General features: G+C 39.0%; 1 protein-coding gene across 2 annotated transcripts in view; it reads left to right on the top strand.

The window, feature by feature from the left end:
- Positions 1-388: 388 nt before the first annotated feature.
- LOC124377886 (rho GTPase-activating protein 6) overlaps positions 389-22,319 on the top strand; it is a 146,435-nt gene continuing 124,504 nt past the window's right edge. Inside the window, exon 1 of one of the 2 annotated variants that reach the window (XM_046837236.1) lies at positions 389-1,676. In XM_046837236.1, the coding sequence (XP_046693192.1) occupies positions 1,191-1,676 (486 nt within the window). In that variant the 5' untranslated portion in view covers positions 389-1,190. The remainder of the gene's footprint in view (positions 1,677-22,319) is intronic. The other variant, XM_046837234.1, reaches the window with a different exon arrangement.

Raw genomic sequence — 22,319 nt, forward strand, 5'->3', positions numbered from 1 at the left:
CCGCAAATGTAAATGTAGAAGTTGCCACTATCCACTAGATCAGAGATGCCCAAACTCGTTTCTACTAAAAAATTAGCAAAATTGGCCGGTGGTGACTTTTGATTTGACCCACCATGCCATATATGAGAATAAGGGAAAAAATAAAACTATATATTATATATATTACATATCTTCATTTATAATTTAATATCACATTTTGTTTAAAACAAAACATGTCATTCAAATGAAAAGTTTCTATTTCTATTATAAAATAATAGAAAAGTTCACTGATATTACCAGCATATGGCTGTATAACATGGAAGACAGGAAGGAAGGAAGGAAGGAAGAAAGAAAGAGGCTTTTTATTTGTCACATATACATTACAGAACATTGAAATTCTTTCAGCGATGTTAGGAAGCTGGGGTCAATTTGTAGGGTCTGCCATGATACAGTCCCCCCTGGAGCACAGAGGGTTAAGGGCCTTACTCAAGGGCCCAAGAGTTGCAGCTTGGCTATAGTGGAGCTTGAAATCATTAATACTGAATAGCTGTATTAGGCTAAGACCGCAGATTGCAGAGTAATGTTTTATTTAGTTACAAATATTATGAAATAAAAAGTGAGGGATATCATGGCAACATTCATTTCAATATAATTCAGTTGGGTATAATGCATCATAGTAATATATGATATATGAATGATATAATAAACTTTTTCCTTCATAGAAAAAAAGTTTGGGCCCCTCTGCACTAGACATAACATGCCAAGGCAACAAACCAGTAGAGACCCACTAGGACCATTAGGGTTGCCATTAAAACCAATACAATTCCCATGATAACCATTAAAACCATTACAAATCCTATAAGGTTTTGTACTCTTTAGACATCTTTTTGAAGTTGAACAAACTTAAAAGTAAAAGAAAAAAAAGTTGTGTAGCTGCTTGAATGAAAGTGAGATTGTGGAAGGAGGAGAGAAGACAGCATGAGGAGTTTCCAAACCCACCCCGACTCCAGTCCTGTAGTTTCTCCCTGCATGAAGGAAACCTCATCTAGATAAACGCGCTGCCTAAATCTATTAGAGCAGGATTTAAGGTAAAGATGCGATGCGGATTAACGGGTTACTTATAGTCGACGCCATGGCGAGCGAGTGAGATTTTTTAGCGAGGGGAAGTAAGTGGAGAGACGGGGGAAAGAGAAGGGCATAAAGCCGCGACCATGGCGTCGGCGCAAGGGCTCCTCCACAGCGTCTTCTCCTGCTCATCCCCGGCTTCGAGGAGCATCACGAAGCGGCGATTGCGCCAGACCCGGAGTTTGGATCCGGCTATAATCCGCGACTGCGACGCGGAATCCGATTTCACCCGGGCCGAGCTGGAGTGCTCCATGCTGCCCGAGCGTGCGGGCGACGCGCCGGCCGCGTCCCAAATCGACGCGCACTCCAAGCTGGGCGCCGCGGCGACCCTCCGGTGGACGCACCAGCTGCTGTCGCCGTCGCTCTCCACTCCCGCGACGCCTCTCGACACGTCGCCCTCGTCGAGCTTCCACTTCGACTACGACTTTAAAAGTGGAAAGAGGAACACGGCTTGGGATTTGCCTTTCCTCGCCAGCTCGGGCAGCTCGGGCACCATCTTCTCCCCTAGAAGGTGGCTTCAGAGGAAGGCGCAACACACCTCTGCTCACGAGTACGTCGTCTGGAGGTCTCAGGTAAGTCCTTGAGTTTTGAATGAGACCAGGAATGTGCTGATCAAACAAACAAACAAATTCTACATCATCATTATTATTATTATTATTATTATTATTATTATTATTATCATCATTATCATCATTATCACACCCACTGTTTAACAACAGAAGCCAACAAAGAATTTCTAATGTTTTCCAATATAAATACCATTACAAAACATCACCTGTTAACCAGTTAAACTATTACCGAATGGTAATCATATAGTGTTTTGTGATCATCACCATAACAAAGAAACCATCGAAAACTAATGTCCTCCTAATGGTCCCTATGAGTGTCCAGTAAATACCATTATGTGATCTACAATTTGCCTAGTGTGTTCTATTGGTCCCCAGTGGGGTTTATTATGTGTATAAAACATAACCACTAATAAAAGACATAAAATGACCAGGACAGACCCAGAGGGACTATTAAAAGTTTCCATTTAAAATGAATACAATTGCCATTATAACCATTAAAACCCTTTTTGAAGCCTGTAAATGGTTCTATGGTTTACTTTTCAGCAGGGCTTTGTGTTCTGTCCTTTAAGTCCTTTATCCTTCTATATGTTACACTGATTCATTCCCAAAAGCGTTCTCCAGGAACACATTCCTCAATCAAGCACTTGCCTAATCCTGACCTATGATTCATTCACACCTAATTGCTCCCAGGTATGACATCTTGTAGTTATCCAGTCACATATCATCACGAGTTTATGTTTATTCCTTATTTGCAAATCCCTGTGGATTTTGTAAATTAGCCCAGGATTGAACCTGGTGTGTGTCTGTGAGTGTCTGTAATTTCTAGGTTAGTATCTAATAAGGAAGCATTATTCAGTGGGATGGCATTGCACATATATATATATATATATATATATATATATATATATATATATATATATATATGGAATATGGAGACTTTTTCAGGCTTGTAAGAACTTTACTGGATATATATACTTGGCTTCTGTCCACACACATGCTGTAGTTTCATGGCAGTGCTTTCAGTTGTCATTTAAACACCAGACGGAGCTCCTTAGTGCATTTCCATTTCAGTGACCTTTATGCTCCTATTTCTTGTTCTGTTTTTTCAAAGCCAGATTGTTTTTTTATTTATATCAATTCCCATTAACAAGTAAAAATTCACAGATATGTTAAGGTTGAACAGTGGCGTAGTGGGTAGCGCTGCGTCTTTACAGCTCCGGAGTCCCTGTTTTGACCCTGAGCTCGGATTACAACGCATGTGAAGTTTCTTTGCGCTCTGCATGTTCTCTGCCTTTCTCCATGGACTTCCTCTGGGTTCTCCAGGTTATCTCTAAAGTTGGATAGAATCAAGGGTATAAATGTGTGTATGTGTGTCTGATGCCTTGCCATACATTGGCTTATTATTCATTTTTTTTATTTATTTATATAAAGTCATATATAAAACATATCCCTCATAGAGGTATAGAAGTAGGTCACATAGTTATATATTAAAGTTAAATAGAAGTTTGCATAATGCAGGTAGGTTAAATAGGGACAAATGTAAGTTGCATAGGGACACATTAAGGTTAAATGGGGACACGTACTGTATGTCATATACACCTAGGTTTATAGTTACTGCTGCTGTACATTTTTCTTTAGTTGCACACCATTCAGATATCAGAATGAGTGTAAATACTACTGCTGCCATTTAGTGTTGTATGATTATGTACATGACATGATCACCATTTGCTTTTTAGACATAAAAACATACTAGTTTAGGCTAATAATCCACAAAGTGTTCATGTAATACATGAATTTACCATCACAATCAAAAAAATGTCTAGAATGCAAAAACAATGATTAAAGGCAGTGTTTTTATTATTATTTTTAAATAATTCTCAGTTGCTCGTGTGAAGTGATTTGAGCGTGATTACAGCATTATGGGTGATGTTGTAACTTATAAGCTATTTCTTGCCATTTCTTTGGAAAAATCCCCTTTCCAAAGAATATTCCCATTGGGGATCTTTTAAAAGAAAGAAAAAAAAAACATCAAGCCAATAAGAAGTAATGGATTGATTATATAAAAGTAAACATCAAGTAGATGAAATAACTTTTCAGTTTCTGACTGGGTGCCGTGGGCCTGCGCTACACAACTGTTCAAAGCGAAGTGCGCGAGTGTTCCTTTCACGCTGCGCTTTTACAGCTGCGACTGCACACATCTTTGGCTTGCTGCCTGAGTGACATTCAGAATAAGCAAACAAACGTTTGACAAATGACCACACGAAAATATTTTTACAAGCGCTTACATTTGCATTCGGTGCTTTTGAAGGATCAGGACAATGGGATTCACATGAAAACGAAATTGCGACGATCCCTGTGAATCTCTGTAATATGCTTGGATAAGATCGAGGTTTTAATGCATAAACAAACTATTACTATTGTGTATATTGTAAATGTAATGTATATAGTGGCTATGTCAATTTAATTACATTTTATTTGTAGCAGCTTAACAGAAATGAATTGATTATGAACATACATTTAAGCATCGTAACGCATACGTTTAATGAGAAAATCAGAGCTCTATGAGAGGAACCAGACTCAAAAGGGAATATCTCCATCTGTGTGATGTGCATTCATTATACTTCCATCATTGTTGAGGTTATGAACTGTTCACTGATGGACAATTTATAACCAGACTATGAAAAAACAGTTGTAATGTAATAGACTGTGTGCTGTGTGTGTGTGTGTGTGTGTGTGTGTGTGTGTGTGTGTGTGTGTGTGTATATATATATATATATATATATATATATATATATATATATATATATATATATATATATATATATATATACTTTCTTTTTTCAAATTAATCACATTTTTTGCATGAAAAACACATTAAATACAGAAAAGTAAATTATTTGATAACCCTTCAAGCCTGAATATCAATTATCCAGTCACTTGAACCTACACAATAGTGTATTCAAACTCCAGGTACTTTATTGCATCATTTCGATTAAAAATCTTTGGGAGCACACCAACTTCATGCCAATGTATTCCGTGACTAATGGTGTATATTTATAAGTTTTCTGTCGAGTATCTTTTAATGCTGCATTTACATAGACGACAGATAATATGACTCATTAAAACATGCACTATGTAATCGAGGGCACGGACTCAAGTGCCCTTTGTGTACAGAGATCAATCGTTATTCAATGTCGCAGTCTCGCACCGTCTCATTACTGGATTTACCAGATAGAGGTTGTACAGACGACGCACAATCCTCTTTTTATAAGCACAAGGCCATAACTGTGACCCCCCCATGTCCTTCTTCCTCATACACGCTTGCACCGATAAGATTACTTTTCTTCTGTCCATAGACATACACAGCCTTGTGATTTTAGCACCGGTACCTGTTATTATATCTAGAAAAAAAGAAAAAAAAACCAAGCAGTCTGAAGAAAAGATTGATTTCAGTTGTAAAATATTTTTGTGCCTAAGGCAGGAATGTGATTTGTTTATTATTATAATTGCACAACAGTTTATCATTGTTTTAGAATCATGCTTTTTTGTTTTTTTATTAAATCTAATATAAATATATAGACATATACAAACAATGTGGTACCTAATATATCACATACAGTGGAACCCAGTTAGGTCGCCGTAAAAACGTGCGGGGTGTAAGCTTTTTGTAAAAACGAACAACCAGTTCTCGAGTCATTTCACTCTGACACACAGCTCTGAAAAGTATCCTACACCTGTAGCATCTGTAAGGCTTGATTTTGCCGCCACGAGTTTTTCTGCGGCTGCCCAGTGCCGTCTCACTACCGTATTTTCGCGTATATAAGATGCACCCTGGGTGAGGGGTATGTAAAACTTTCTATAGGACGTGTCTTGTATATACACAGAAATACGGTAGTGAGATAGTGACGTGGCAAAAGCCGGCGATTGGTCATGCGGATCGAGATAACCGACGTTAAGTGGCAAATTTGCCCCCCCTCCTGCTTGAGATATTAGGGTTCGTTGACATAAAAGAATCGACATAACCGATTTAAAAAGCTAAGACAAAGCGAGAATTTGGCGGTTCCACTTCAAAAACGTCGACTTAATAGGGTTGGCGAGTTAACCGAGGTCGAGATAAGTGGGTTCGTCTGTATATATATATATATATATATATATATATATATAAATTAGGTACCACATTGTACATTTTTTTTGTCGTTGCAGTGTTTCGTTTATAAAAAATCCAAGACGAACTGATACTATCGGTGTTTTGTAGCCCAATTTTACACAGCGTATGGACATTGGAGCAAGCGTTGCGTTTGTGTGTACCTTCTCTATACACTACTACTGTGCACAAACATCTGCTAAATGCTTACGTATAGAGTATTTATTATGATATGGACAGTTTGTTTACACTAATTTTACAGCTACTGAGCTGTTTGGTGCTGCGTTGACACTGTGTTTGTCTTGTTGTGTTGTTGTTTGTACATGTGTACGTGTGAATATATTGTGTTACCATTACAAACCCTTTTAAATGTACATAAGTGAACTATAAGTACCATTGGTGCACTTTATTTTACTTCAAAAGCTAAGAAAACATAAAAAAATGAAAGTTCTCAGGTAAAATATACATACTGAAGGTGAAATTTTAATGTTACCACCATGACAAGTAACTTTTATTTTGTAGGAATCTGTTAGTAAATGAAAATTGGCAGCATTCTATTTGTAATCTATGTGTTAGAAAGGATTCCTATTTAGTTGTAATTCCATGCTTCACCACTAGAGGCAGATATACAGCTTACCAAGCAATGACAAGCTATCTGTGACATCACAGTACACCGTCCTCCACCAAGAGTATAAAAGACCAGAACACGGAGCTGCAGCAGGCAGTCTGCATCACGCAACCTACTGAACAGCAGCTAGCAGAAGACAGCAAGAATCACCTCATATGCAATCAATTCTATACTTAGTAAAGTAAAGTGTTCTGAATCCTGTATCGTGTTTTTACTGACGCTGGGGCGAGTACAATCCACTGATCAGCGCATACCAGTTAGTGAGAATCCTTATATGGTCCTTCGAGTAAGATAAGAAAACCCCTCTAACATTGGTCCTTCGAGCTAGACAGGAAAACTTCCTAACATTGGTCCTTCGAGCCGGATAAGCGTGCTTACCACAGAAGAAGGATGTCAGAACAACCCTCCGGCGAGTTTTCGCGCCCACGACGCAGAACTCAGCCCCCATCCCATCTTAGAGACTATGAGGTGAAATACTTTGCACAGCGCTCACATGAACAAGAGGAGGAAATGCAGCGAAACACAACGAGAGATGAATCTCGTGTTTTAACCCCAGATGATAGTGATTCTCCTCCCTCTAGTTCATATGCTGATGACATCGACACAATTACGGGAGCTACTAGCGCTCACCATTCGGATGTTAACACACAGCTATTTGAAAGTGATGAAGAGGAAGAGCCTTCTTCACATGAGGAAGAGGCTGCCCTTTCACCAGTTAGACATAAGTCAAAGAGAAAGAGCCAATCAAAGAGTCATGACATGGAGAAGTTAGTTAGGCAACTGTATGAAAATCAAGTGGCCTTTCAGGAGGAACTCCGAGAACTTAAGGTCCTTGTCAAGGACATACGGAATCTATCCGTAAATCCGCAGGCAGCTCAGCTAGTTCCTCGACCACAGCGGGTCATAGAGACTCCAGTCCCTTTGCCCAGAACTATCTTTAAATCACCCAAGGCAGTGGTGCCAGAGCCTTATACTCCACAAGCTAGTCCCCGCAGATCCCAAGTGCCCCTAGTAAAGTCCCTTAAAGTCAGAAGTAGATACATATGCCCATCTACATAATCCACAATATCCTCCCTTGACGGGGCGGCTTCAGAGTGCCACATCTCTGGACACGTCTTATAGGGCCCGCACCCAACAATTCCAGATTTCACCAGTCCTGACCCCAGAGAATTCACTCATATAAAGTTAGCCCTTGATAATATCCTCCCTCCAGATGCAAATGAACTCTTTAAGTATCAGATTCTCTTAGGACACCTCAAATTTAAAGAGGCTCGCCTAATTGCAGACTCATTTCTGAATTCCCCTCAGCCATACACAGACACTATGACTATGCTTAATAGCCAATTCGGACTACCTTTCCAGTTAGCCCTAGCTAAGATAGCAGAAGTCATGGATGCCCCTAATGTACAGACAGGAGATACGACTAGTTTCAAACTGTTTGCCCTCGAAATTCAGGCCCTCGTTGGTCTCCTGAACTCATTAGGTCCAAAGGGAGAAAGCGAACTAAGTTGCGCCTCACATGCAGCCCGCTTACTCACTAAGTTACCCCCGGATATGCGCGCCACATTCAAACGACACCTGCCCAATCAAGATTCCTACACTCTACCGGATCTGGCAGAGTGGCTCAGGATTGAATCCCGGTGTCAAGACTCTGCGCAATCGAATCAGGGAAAAGATCAGATAAGTAGAATGTCGCGGCCCAAACCAGGCCCAGGGGCGAAGCATAAACACGCTTCTGTCCTGCATGGAGCTGACCGACCTCCAGAGACGATCACTCGAGTGCCGACGCCCTCGCATCAGTCCAAGCCAGCACGGGGATCTGAACAGAGCAGACCTCTGTGCCCATATTGTAACAGTGCGAACATTATTTAAGCCAGTGTACCACTTTCCAGGCATTTAGTACAGAGCAGATGATCAAATGGATCAAAGACAACAAGCGTTGTTGGAAATGTGGGCGATCACACTTAGCCAAAGACTGTACCTTAAAGAAGCCCTGTCGTTTATGCAGTGGGAAACATCTTCAAATCCTTCATGAGGTGAACAGCCAACCTCAAAGGAGAGTACCTGTTTAGTGAGTTCCACGAACAAAACCCTGTATCTAGACAGGCCACAAGGTTCCAAGCGTCCTGCTGAAAGTGATTCCTGTTGTATTACAACACAACAATCGAGCCCTGAACACTTATGCAGTACTCGATGATGGATCCGAAAGGACTATGTTACTCCCAGCTGCAGTTAAGAAACTAGGGTTACAAGGACAGAAGGAAGATCTAATATTAAGAACTATTCGACAAGATATGAGGAAACTAAATGGAGCAGCAGTTTCCTTTAGAATACGTTCTATATCAAAGCCCCAAAGAGTTATTGGATCCAGAATGCCTTTACCTCTGAGCACTTAGGTTTAGCTGAACATTCGTATCCCATTGCAACACTCCAGCAGAGATACCAACATCTAAAGGACATTCCTTTACAGCCCATAGATAAAGTACAACCCCTCCTTTTGATAGGAGCAGACCATCCCACCTTATAACACCTGTTGAGCCTATACGCCTAGGGCCCCAGGAGGTCCCGCAGCTATTAGAACTAGATTAGGCTGGACACTACAAGGTCCAACGCGCTTTCTGCAGCAGCAGATACAGCCTCAACAATGCTTACATATCTCTATCACTCCCCAAATGGAAGAACTTTCCCGAAGCGTGAGAGACGTGGAGAGTGGAGTTTAGGTCCACCCTTTTTACTTAAAGCAGAATCAGAGTGGCCAACCCTGCCACCTCTTAAGACCCCTGAAGATAAAGTGGAAAGGAGAGCTAGTATATTCTGTGGTGTCACCCAAACATTAAAGCCCTTAGACCCTAGTAAGTATCACTCTTGGAAAGACCTTGTTGAAGCCATAGTTCAACAACATCCAAGTGACTTAGATCAATCTAGTATACCTACAGCTAAGGACTATGTGACAGCAGAACATCTCCTCTTCCGCAATATTCAACAAGATAGTTTCCCAGAAGAATACGAGCAACTAAGCTCTGGTAAGCCCGTATCCCCTACAAGTAGATTACTCACTTTAGCCCCAGAATTGATAAAGCCAGTCAGCTTATACGGGTAGGAGGACGCCTACGTCGTGCTGAAGGCTTAGAACTCCAAACAGTTCACCCTATTGTCCTAGACCCTCATCATCAAGCCACCAAATTACTCATTCAAGACTATGATAGTAAGCTATGTCACCCAGGACCAGAACAGTATTTGCTGAAATGAGGAGAAGTGTCTGGATACTTAGAGGTCGTGAAGCAATTCGAAAATCCCAACATAACTGTATGGAGTGTCGTAAGTGGAAGGCTAAACCTGAGAACCCTAAGATGGCTGACCTTCCTCCAGCACGCTTGAGACTTCATAAACCACCCTTTTATAGTACTGGTATGGATTGTTTTGGACCTTTCCAAACCAAAATAGGCAGGCGTTTAGAGAAAAGATGGGGAATAATCTTTAAGTGTCTTACAACTCGATGTGTACACATTGAGCTTCTCACAGCTATAGACACAGATTCTTTCCTCATGGCTCTGAGGAGATTTATAGCACGTAGAGGCACCCCCTCAGAACTGATATCTGACCAAGGCACTAACTTCCAGGGTGGACAGAGAGAGTTAAAAGATGCTTTAAAGAATTGCAGCCAAGAACTTCAACGGCATCTTGCCAAACAGAAGATCAATTCGATTTAACCCACCTAATGCCCCTCACTTTGGTGGCAGCTGGGAAAGGAGATCCGATCTCTTAAAATGCCCTCCGTACAGTAGTAGGTGCACAAACAGTAACAGAAGAAGTTCTTCAAACAGTACTTATTGAAATAGAAGGAATCCTTAATAGCAAACCTTTAGGTTATGTCTCCTCAATGTAGCAGATTTAGACCCAATCACCCCAAATCTTCTGCTCATGGGCGGCTAGACAGCTCTTTACCTCAAGTGATATACCCTGCCGATGAACTCATAGGACGACGTAGATGGAGACAAAGTCAAGTTCTCACTGATCACTTTTGGTCAAGCTTCGTGAGACACTACTTACCCAATCTCCAGCTACGCCACAAATGGTATGGAGAAACTAAAACTCTGACACTTGGGTCTGTCGTCATGATTGTCGATCCCCAGTTACCACGAGCCCTTTGGTTGATCGGGAGAGTGTCAAAGACATTCCCTGGAGCAGATGGACAAGTTAGGTCTGCAGAGGTCAACGTTAAAGGTCGATTATACACACGACCAGTTACCCGACTCATTAATCTACCAGAGATAGCAGTTGAAGACAACACCAAGATCAAATCGGCAGACTTTTAGCTAAGATTTAGAAGCAAATATGCTATGCATATTTGGGGGCGGCAGTGTTAGAAAGGATTCCTATTTAGTTGTAATTCCATGCTTCACCACTAGAGGCAGATATACAGCTTACCAAGCAATGACAAGCTATCTGTGACATCACAGTACACCGTCCTCCACCAAGAGTATAAAAGACCAGAACACGGAGCTGCAGCAGGCAGTCTGCATCACGCAACCTACTGAACAGCAGCTAGCAGAAGACAGCAAGAATCACCTCATATGCAATCAATTCTATACTTAGTAAAGTAAAGTGTTCTGAATCCTGTATCGTGTTTTTACTGACGCGCTGGGGCGAGTACAATCCACTGATCAGCGCATACCAGTTAGTGAGAATCCTTATATGGTCCTTCGAGTAAGATAAGAAAACCCCTCTAACATTGGTCCTTCGAGCTAGACAGGAAAACTTCTCAACACTATGCCTTTTAATAAAAAAAAGGCATTTTAAACAGAGATAATACTTGTAATGAGGAACTAGAAAAAGAAAACAAATTACTGGCATGAAATACTGCCTAAATTACTATCTAGGAGTCGTAAAAAAGTATTTTTGAAAAACCGCAAAGCGCTATTGGATTGCCGATTGAGTTGTGTTCCATTAAATGACTGATTATGTGCACTTTCCTAATCTCAAACATCATCTTTTTTTTATTTCCTGGATTTAAACTTTTCCCACTGGAGAGTGAGACAGGGAGGAGAATGTGACAGTTTACATTACAGCCAAAACTTCCATTGCATGTGAGTTTATACTGAAGAAGTGCTCCTTGTTAACCTCATGCCTCTTTCCAGTCAATGCCTGCCATATGCTTTTATTCAAACTTCATTTTACGTACACAAGAGATTACACCGAGGCCATTATGCTGGCTGTTTTTATTATATTCCACTGACCCCTTGATACATTAAACAAACAAAAGATTTATAGGTGATACATAATTGTGTCTGTATTTGTCAGGCGCAAGGAAAGGATTTTGTCCTCGATACCCTCTTTCCTCAAAACATGTATATCTCGATTTAGTTTGTCCTCTCGGGTTCAACATAGACACAACATTGAGGGTTGCTGAAACTCAATGTTTAGCTCACTGTAATCATAAACCAGGGTCGAGAATTGGGGCCAATATCACCAGTAAGCTACTAAGTAATGAATCAAAAAGACTGCTGGATAAGTGCTATATTATATTACTATATTGCATACAATATATCAAACTTCTATATAGTTTTATATTGTGATACTATAGATTACTATATCAGCAGTAGACTGTATTTATTATACATTCTGTATGAAATCACATGCAGGTGTAAGCACCATATAGACTAGAGGTCGACCGACTTCAAACCTCATTGGTTTTGCCGATTAATTGGTACAGATTGCTGGCAAAAATCCATACTGATAGTTTTTCCTGGTTGCGTTATACAATACGAGAGTGGCCTCTAGAGGCGAATCACTAAGGTCATGTGCTGTTTATGTGAAGTGTGTTTTTATTAATTTTGGATGTAACTGTTTTTAGTGAGGCTGCAACTAACGATTATTTTGATAAGTGATTAATTGAATTGGACGATAATTATTTAAATTATTCGGATATATATAAAAAAAACATTATGTTGTTGATGTTGAAGATGTTTTATTATAACTATATACTTGAAAATAATTATTTGATCCTCTGCTGATTTAGTAAATTTTCACCCTTAAAAAGAAATGAACAGTCTAGAATTTTTATGGTAGGTTTATTTTAACAGAAAGAGAAAGTAATAAAATAAGAAAGAAATAAAAAATAAATTAAAATAATAATAATTATATATATATATATATATATATATATATATATATATATATATATATATATATATATATACATAATATAATATAATATAATTTGTATTTGATCGAGTGAAATAAGTATTTGATCCCCTATCAACCAGCAAGAATTCTGACTCCCACACACCCAAATTTGTCCTGTCACTTTAAGAAAGAACTCCTAATATCAACTCATTATGTGTATAAAAGACACCAGTCACAGAATCAACCTCTTCCATTCGAACTTCTTCACCACCATGGGCAAGACCAAAGAGCTGTCAAAGGACGTCAGTTACAAGATTGTAGACCTGCATGGGCTACAAGACCATGGGCTTTAAGATCTATCGGTTGATTAATCAGGTATTAAGACCCAACCTAGCTATTATAATAAATCGTTCGACCGCTAATATAGACAGGTGACATACTAATAAAAAACCTGTACTGGATAACATGGTGAATGCAGAAGATTGTGCTTTCCCAGTTTACAGGTGCATCTTAATAAATTTAAATATCATTAAAAAGTTGATTTATTTTAGTAATTCAATACAAAAAGTGAAACTTGTATATTATATAGATTCATCACACATATTTCAAGTGTTCTTTTAAGTGTTTTCTTTTAATTTTGATGATTATGGCTTATAGCTAATGAAAACCCAAAATTCAGTATCTCAGAAAATTAGAATATGGTGAAAAAGTTCAATATTGGAGACTCGTGGTGTCACACTCTAATTAGCTAATTAAATCCAAACACCTGCACGGTTTCCTGAGCCTTTAAATGGTGTCTCAGTCTGGTTCAGGCTACACAATCATGGGGGAAGACTGCTGACTTGACAGTTGTCCAGAAGATGATAATTGACACCCTGCACATGGAGGGTAAGACACAAAAAGTAATCGCTAAAGAAGCTGCTGTTCACAGAGTGCTGTATTCAAGCACATTAATGGAAAGTTGAATGGAAGGAAAAAATGTGGTAGAAAAAGGTGAAACGAAGCCCATTTAAAGAATTTGGGAAGATTCACAAAGAGTGGACTGCAGCTGGAGTCAGTGCTTTAAGAGCCACCATGCACAGACGTATCCATGGACTACAACTGACATATACCTTGTGTCGAGCCACTCCTGAACCAGATACAATGTCAGAGGTGTCTTACCTGGGCAAAGGACAAAAGGACTGGACTGTTGCTCAGTGGGCCAAAGTCATCTTTTTTTCAGATGAAAGGAAAGAAGATTTTGCATTTTATTTGGAAATCAAGGTCCCAGAGTCTGGAAGAAGGAAGGAGAGGCTCACAATCCAAGTTGCTTGAGGTCCAGTTTGAAGTTTGCACAGTCAGTGGTGATTTAGGGAAACATGTCATCTGCTGGTGTTGGTCAAGTCCAAGGTCAGCACAGCCATCAACCAGGAAGTTTTAGAGCACTTCATGCTTCCCTCTGCTGACCAGCTTTATGGAGATGCTGATTTCATTTTCCAGCAAGATTTGGCACCTGCCCACACTGCCAATCATTGGATTGAGGAAAAAAATTATCTACTACATGTTTTGTTTTTTCCCTGCAGTTAATCATCTCATACTGATTAAAATTAAGTAACCTGTCCATCAAGTGTACCAAGTGTGCTGTCAGACCAACTAAAACATGTGATCTAACAACCCAGAAAACACTCTATAATGCAAGTGCCTCTAGTGTACAAGCCTTAAGTGGAAGATTTGTGAATGGTGTACAAACCATGGACCACATCACCTGATTACGATAAGACTTTTCTCTTGCGACTGCTTGCCTGCAACAATCCACTATATTTACTTAAGCTGCTCTACACAGCAGGATGGCATCTCCCTGGGGTCGTGTTTTGACTTTACTGGAAGGGGTGTGGTATTTCTAATTGACTGACTCGTTTCCCTTAGAACCCAGAATAGGATTTTCCTCTTGTGTCCTCCAGATTTGGCAAAATGTTAGTTAACAGGTAGCTTTATAAGCTATTTTACTCTCAATTGCATCAAAACTAAAAAAGAATCAGAAAAATTAGCAATCAGAAACAATAAAAGAAGAATTGAGCATTCTTGGTAAGATTACCTTGCATATGTTGGTGGCCTATAGGCCTTAGAGTGACCTTTTGGTTGGATTTCTGCCCAATGTCAAATCACCTAGTCTTGTAAATCCAAGTCAAAATCAACGTGAACTTCATTGTCATTCAGCCTGGCAGCAAAAAAATCACTTGATTTGCTTTGCAGCAATTGAAATCTTGTTGTGGACAATAGTTGTATTATCATAATGGCATCAATGCTAATCTTTCATTGAGTAAATGCAGCAGAGGCTCCATTATTGAAGTAAATTCTGGCCTAGTGGATGAAAGACATCATCCCCCACTTACCTAGATGTTTACAAGTACCCTTCTCAGGAGCTTCATGGTTAATATCGCCTCTCCCTCTACTAGGAGTGCAGTCTTTTACCTTGAACACCATTCCAGAATGTCCTAAGATGTGTATTGGCTCTTCATATTATTTGGGGTATACAGCTTTTGGGGGATCATCGTTGATACCCAGGTGATTCCTACTACCCTTTGTTTAAAATATATTATAAATAATCAAAGTTTTCTAACAAGAATGTTCAGAAATTCCAAATGAACACGAGACTTTTCAAAGGCGATTTACCTGGTATGCATACTTGTTTAAAGAAACAGATGTGAAATTAAGCATTGGGAACATTTATTCTGGCTATGATGGTTGAAATCCTGCACATCTTCTATTGTCTGTCTAGCACATTTAATAATCTCCTTGTGAATAATCCGACTTTTATTATGTAATGGCAGATTCGGCTGTTCAGGCCAACAACAATAATCACCAGAAACTTTAGCTATCATCAAACTGTGTCGACGGGTGAAATACGACATTTACTATCCAATATTAAAGTAAAGGAAGCGCCAGTGCTTCTGAATGTGTGTTTGAGTGTGCCTGAATGTCTCATAGAAATAGGAACCTGGTGCCATGGGATACCATCAAATACTTTTTGTTGATGATTTTAAACACAATATGGTAGTAATATAAGCCAGCTGGTTTGACTAGTCCAGATATTCACTATGAAAAACAAGAACAGACGGGCAATGTGAGAACTAAAGGGGAAAAAACGTAACTATGTGGCATTGGGCTGCAACATGCATCGTGTGGTGCGTCGTGGCTCTGAAAGAACCAAGGTAGCTGTTAGTTTTGTAATTCTACATACAGGGAGTGCAGAATTATTAGGCAAGTTGTATTTTTGAGGATTAATTTTATTTGAGGATTTAATTTGAACAACAACCATGTTCTCAATGAACACAAAAAACTCATTAATATCAAAGCTGAATATTTTTGGAAGTAGTTTTTAGTTTTAGCTATTTTAGGGGGATATCTGTGTGTGCAGGTGACTATTACTGTGCATAATTATTAGGCAACTTAACAAAAAACAAATTCATACCCATTTCAATTATTTATTTTTACCAGTGAAACCAATATAACATCTCAACATTCACAAATATACATGTCTGACATTCAAAAACCAAACAAAAACAAATCAGTGACCAATATAGCCACCTTTCTTTGCAAGGACACTCAAAAGCCTGCCATCCATGGATTCTGTCAGTGTTTTGATCTGTTCACCATCAACATTGCGTGCAGCAGCAACCACAGCCTCCCAGACACTGTTCAGAGAGGTGTACTGTTTTCCCTCCTTGTAAATCGCACATTTGATGATGGACCACAGGTTCTCAATGGGGTTCAGATCAGGTGAACAAGGAGGCCATATCATTAGATTTTCTTCTTTTATACCCTTTCTTGCCAGCCACGCTGTGGAGTACTTGGGCGTGTGTGATGGAGCATTGTCCTGCATGAAAATCATGTTTTCTTGAAGGATGCAGACTTCTTCCTGTACCACTGCTTGAAGAAGGTGTCTTCCAGAAACTGGCAGTAGGACTGGGAGTTCAGCTTGACTCCATCCTCAACCCGAAAAGGCCCCACAAGCTCATCTTTGATGATACCAGCCCAAACCAGTACTCCACCTCCACCTTGCTGGCGTCTGAGTCGGACTGGAGCTCTCTGCCCTTTACCAATCCAGCCACGGGCCCATCCATCTGGCCCATCAAGACTCACTCTCATTTCATCAGTCCATAAAACCTTAGAAAAATCAGTCTTGAGATATTTCTTGGCCCAGTCTTGACGTTTCAGCTTGTGTGTCTTGTTCAGTGGTGGTCGACTTTCTGCCTTTCTTACCTTGGCCATGTCTCTGAGTATTGCACACCTTGTGCTTTTGGGCACTCAGTGATGTTGCAGCTCTGAAATATGGCCAAACTGGTGGCAAGTGGCATCTTGGCAGCTGCACGCTTGACTTTTCTCAGTTCACGGGCAGTTATTTTGCGCCTTGGTTTTCCACACGCTTCTTGCGACCCTGTCGACTATTTTGAATGAAACGCTTGATTGTTCGATGATCACGCTTCAGAAGCTTGGCTATTTTAAGACTGCTGCATCCCTCTGCAATATATCTCACTATTTTTGACTTTTCTGAGCCTGTCAAGTCCTTCTTTTGACCCATTTTGCCAAAGGAAAGGAAGTTGCCTAATAATTATGCACACCTGATATAGGGTGTTGATGTCATTAGACCACACCCCTTCTCATTACAGAGATGCACATCACCTAATATGCTTAATTGGTAGTAGGCTTTCCAGCCTATACAGCTTGGAGTAAGACAACATGCATAACGAGGATGATGTGGTCAAAATACTCATTTGCCTAATAATTCTGCACTCCCTGTATAAGGATAATGTGTATGTTGATATTGACATTCAGTCTTCAGGAAGAAATACTCTATAAATCAGAGTTATCATCTGAGGAAAATTTGCCTCCCAGCCCCCTCAATTTGAAGATGTGAGGGATATAACGAAGGCCTATAGAACAAGGTAAACTTGAAAAGTCCACACAGTACATTGCAGAAGGCAAGAGCTACAAAAGCAACAAAAGACCAGAGTTATGTCAAGGTACATGAGCAAAAATTGTTTTATTATTTTGCCATGGCTAGTAAAAATATGATACATGGTATCTGCATTGATTATTGAAGATTGAAAATGAAGGTTATAGGCAGTTATAGGAAATACTTTATATATTTTCAACATAAGCTATTTTGTTAATTACAACACCAAGGGTTGTAATTTATTAAAGTTTTCACCTTTGTAAAAGAATTTAAACCTGACAACAGGCATACAAAAAAAAAACTAACAGCCAGGCTTAGATGCAGCAGGCAGGAGGGATTTAACCCTGATTGAACCCTTTCATGAGGCATGTAAAAAGTCACCCCAGAGAGAAGTTGGAAATGACAGGGATGTGACAGCATGTTAAATGGCATGCTCAAGGGCACAGGAAGGGTAAAGGAAGGGCACAGAACACTAGGATCTGGACAATGTGATAGCCTTGACTATCTTTGACACTTGCCTCTTTCAGCCATATGTGGTTCTTTTTCAAACTTTTTCCACAAAGTTGGAGGCACACAGTTTTAAAGTACGTTTTTGAATGTGGTGATATAAAATATTCCCTTCATGTTTCCATCATGCCACTGTTCACAAAGCTAGCTTCTTTAAACTATGGTTTACATGGGTTAGAGCAAAAGGTATTCAGAATGAATTGGATTGCTGACTGCACTCCAGGCCTCCTCACCCTTCATCAGTATCTGACTTTACTAACAGCTTTGTCGCTGAATAAGCACAAATCTCCACAAGCCCACTCCAAAATCTAGTGAAACATCTTCCCAGAGAAATGGAGATTATTATAACAGCAAATAGGGAAATGTGGAATGGGACGTATATAAATGTATATAAGAATCTTATGGTCAGGGGTTAACAAACTTCAGTCCATATAATGTATTTGGGTGTATTCATGGTAGTAGCAACACATTGGGGAAATGTTCCCAATGAATTGGTAGAGAAAATTCTTAGAACAAATTCACTGAAAAAAAATATATATGTTTGCTGTGCAGTTTGGTACCTTTATGGTTTTGCTGACTCATTAGGAATTGAATAAACACCATTCAGAATTGGAAATTCAACAATGCTGTAACATTAAAAAAAATATTTTATTCACATGGTTGTAACAAGTAATTAAACACTAATAACGTTACACGTTAAAAACACGTTGATCATCAAACAGGGAAATTCAATTCCGCACTTCATCTCAGCCTACATTCAAACGTAAGCAAATGTGTGATAACGCCCATCTTACACTTTGTACAAAAGGTCAGATTGTGCTCATGTCTAATCTCTCCTATTGAAGCGTGCGTTCAGACGGCATTGTAATGGACCTGATTGTAAGCTTTGACACGAGATTGGAGTCCTTGCGAGTGTTCACTGTCCTTAAAACAAATCAGGCTGTACCATATACAGTAAAACCCCGTTGTATGAGCATAATTCGTTCTTGAAAATTGCTCGTAGGTCCATTTGCTCGTACGTTCGAACTGATTTTCCCCATAAGAATGAATGTAAAAGTGATTTAATCCGTTCCGAGATCTCATTCGATCGCTTATTTCTGCACTTAAAAAGTATTTGTAGCCTATTTTAACAAACGAATACACGGCAAATTACCGTAATGTAAACGTAATTTAACACTTACCCATGTGGTAGTGGTTGATTGTGAGTGTGAGACGCGCACCACGCTCGTAACCTTCTCGGTTTCCATGGTAATTCTATTTACATTCGTTTTCACAGCACCATCACTGATTTTCTTGGGAGACATTTTTCAAGATTTCTAGTGAAATAAAAAAATAAAACTAAAAAAAGTTAAGTTTTTGCGGCACTGAACAACGAGAGCGACCGAGTGATACGTCATCAACTAGCGACTGATGCTTCTCTCCACCGAAAACGGGGAACCGGCATCGTGGGTTTGCTCGTGCCTTCGAAATTTGCTCATGAAATAGTGTAAAATCTTGCAAGCAAGGTCGCTCGTATCTCCGTTTGCTCGTACTATAGGTTGCTCGTACAACGGGGTTTTACTGTATTATGAAACTCGTTAATTTTTCAGAGACTCTTCTTTTCACTTATGTTGTCAATATCTAAAATCAAAATGATTGTAATAAATTATAAAAAAGAATGCAACACTGACAAAGCATTTTCACAACTAATTGCAGACTTTCATTGGATATGAGGGCACGTTATCTGATCCCCTTATTGTTTTAATAGTATAGGACCTGTTCATAGGAGGCTCGCTCCACAATGAAGCAACGAATAGTAGGGAATTTCCCAGCAACTCTCCCAGAAAAGCTTTAAGCTATTTCACATGACACAATGCGGTTTCTCAAAAGCGATCATGACAAGGTGTGTCTAAAATAGAGATAAAATGAAACCAAAATTAACATATCAATAGCAGTCATTAACTCATTGAGCATTAAACAGAAAATGAATGATCAAATGTACTGTATTTATAGTAGACAGAAGTTATAAATTACATGACTGAAGTAAAACATTTCATGCTATAATTTACACATCCAACTAAAGTTCAGCCCTACTTACTATTTACATGTATACAAATATCTTTACTCTCTGCCTACTTGTATGATAAACTGATTAGATCAGAGCCAGAAATCAACAATAAATAGTCAAATACAATGCAGAGATTATAGGACCATCTGGTTACATATATGACTTGATCAAATCTATGTTCCTCTTAATTGCAAGGTACACATGGTGTACCTGTTGATGTGAGATGTGGACCATGATGCTACGGTTCCTGCACTAACTGTGTCACTAACACAACATCTCAGAAGTGTAGATGGAAAATCAACAGTGTACAGAAGCATGGAGCCCACACACCACGATGTTAGCAAACACACTATTACTGTGCCGAACCAACAAGCTGAGATTTCAGATGCAGAGTTTGGATGGAGCGCCGGTGGTCTGGACCAGCTCACATCTGTTTAAGGTACAGTTTTAGATTAGGTAATTGGATACTGTTTGTACAGGCGAAACTTGCAGGACCTTGTGTAGCACTGCGAGATAGTGATAATGATCAATCCGTTATGAGCACATAATGAACAGCATGTGCTGACTTTAAATCGTGATTCAACACTGCAAAAAGACTTTCTTGAACGTCCGTTTTAGAGACATTCAAAAGGAAGCCAAAGGGAAAACTAATATTAAAGCAGATGAAACGCTAAAGGTTCGGAGCAAGTCAAACTAGATTTCAGAGAGTTCGTATCTTATTAAACACTACTATCTTCCACACAACCTCAAAGTGAGGTTAGCCACGCATCCAGACATTTCCTGTCCGAAGTCTGCTCTTTCATTACCCTTCCTGGCTCACAATACCACAGATAACCCTGAAAATGCCATTGTGAAGGAAGCTGGAGTCGATAGAGTGAATGGTTCATGCTAAAATGGTGTGTAATCTAGATGAATAAAAATAAAAATAAAATTATATATATATATATATATATATATATATATATATATATATATATATATATGTGTGTGTGTGTGTGTGTGTGTGTGTGTGTGTGTGTGTGTGTGTGTATATATATATATATATATATATATATATATATATATATATATATATATATATATATATATATATATATATATATATATATATATATATATATATAACAGTTTTTTTTTTTTTCCATTTATGCAATCACTACACTATATGGACCAATGTTTGTGGACACCAGACCACAATATTTAAACATTTCCATTCCACATTGGAAAACTAATAACATTTTAAACAAGAATTAAAGTATAAAAAGCATAAAATAATGCTTAAGTATATTAATGGTGTATAATCACTTCACTGGACACAGTTCAGAATCAGATACCTTGCAATTTATTTTTATTTCATGTTGATTGACTATTTCTGAGCAAAGTACTTCACAATTAGACTTAGAAATGACTTATGGTGAACCAAAAAATTTTATTCTTAAAATACCTAAAACTTCACTTTCCTTCTGGCCAAAGACCTCCAAACATCTGTACACAACAGACCAGTTTTGTTTGGAAAATATTCTTGTGGACAGGCTGGTGTGGTGTGTGTGTGTGTGTGTGTGTGTGTGTGTGTGTGTGTGTGTGTGTGTGTGTGTCACATTTTCTCCAAGCTTGGTGATGATTCTTACATATGACTCCCCAGTGGGAGATATCTCCTGATTGTCCAGCGAAAGATCTCATACCACATTATTAGTAAAAGATATGCTTGTACTTGCAAATTGAAATCATGAAGAACAAAACGATAAGAGGTTAATGATTTGTGATTAAATAGTTCAAATCTCAGTACTTCCAGACACACACACACACACACACACACACACACACACATACACACACACACACACACACACACCCCAAGCCACTTAACCCTCAAATAGTAAAGCTATTGTCAATGTACAACTGTAACATCAGTTTTGGATAAAAACCTTATACCAAATATACACATATTTAACACATCTGAGGCCACAAATAACTTTTATGACCTTTCCGTACACACAATTCTTGTAACCTTTTAAAAGTGAGTAATCTGAGTCAGCTTGAATTCCTGCAGCTTCTATTTTCATTTCCTGACCTAAATCGTCAAGCTTATTTTCCCAAAATTGCCTTTACTTATTTCACATTTAAAAACTTCAATATGTTTTAGCCATTCCGAAGGTCTATGACACAGAAATAAAAATGCTCATATCAGTTTACGTCCATACGATTCATCGATCCTCTGTATTGTCTTTAGCATTGGAGATATTGTCACGCTTTGATCA

The sequence above is a fragment of the Silurus meridionalis genome, chromosome 24, assembly GCF_014805685.1.
Source record: "Silurus meridionalis isolate SWU-2019-XX chromosome 24, ASM1480568v1, whole genome shotgun sequence".
NCBI classification, from domain to species: domain Eukaryota; kingdom Metazoa; phylum Chordata; class Actinopteri; order Siluriformes; family Siluridae; genus Silurus; species Silurus meridionalis.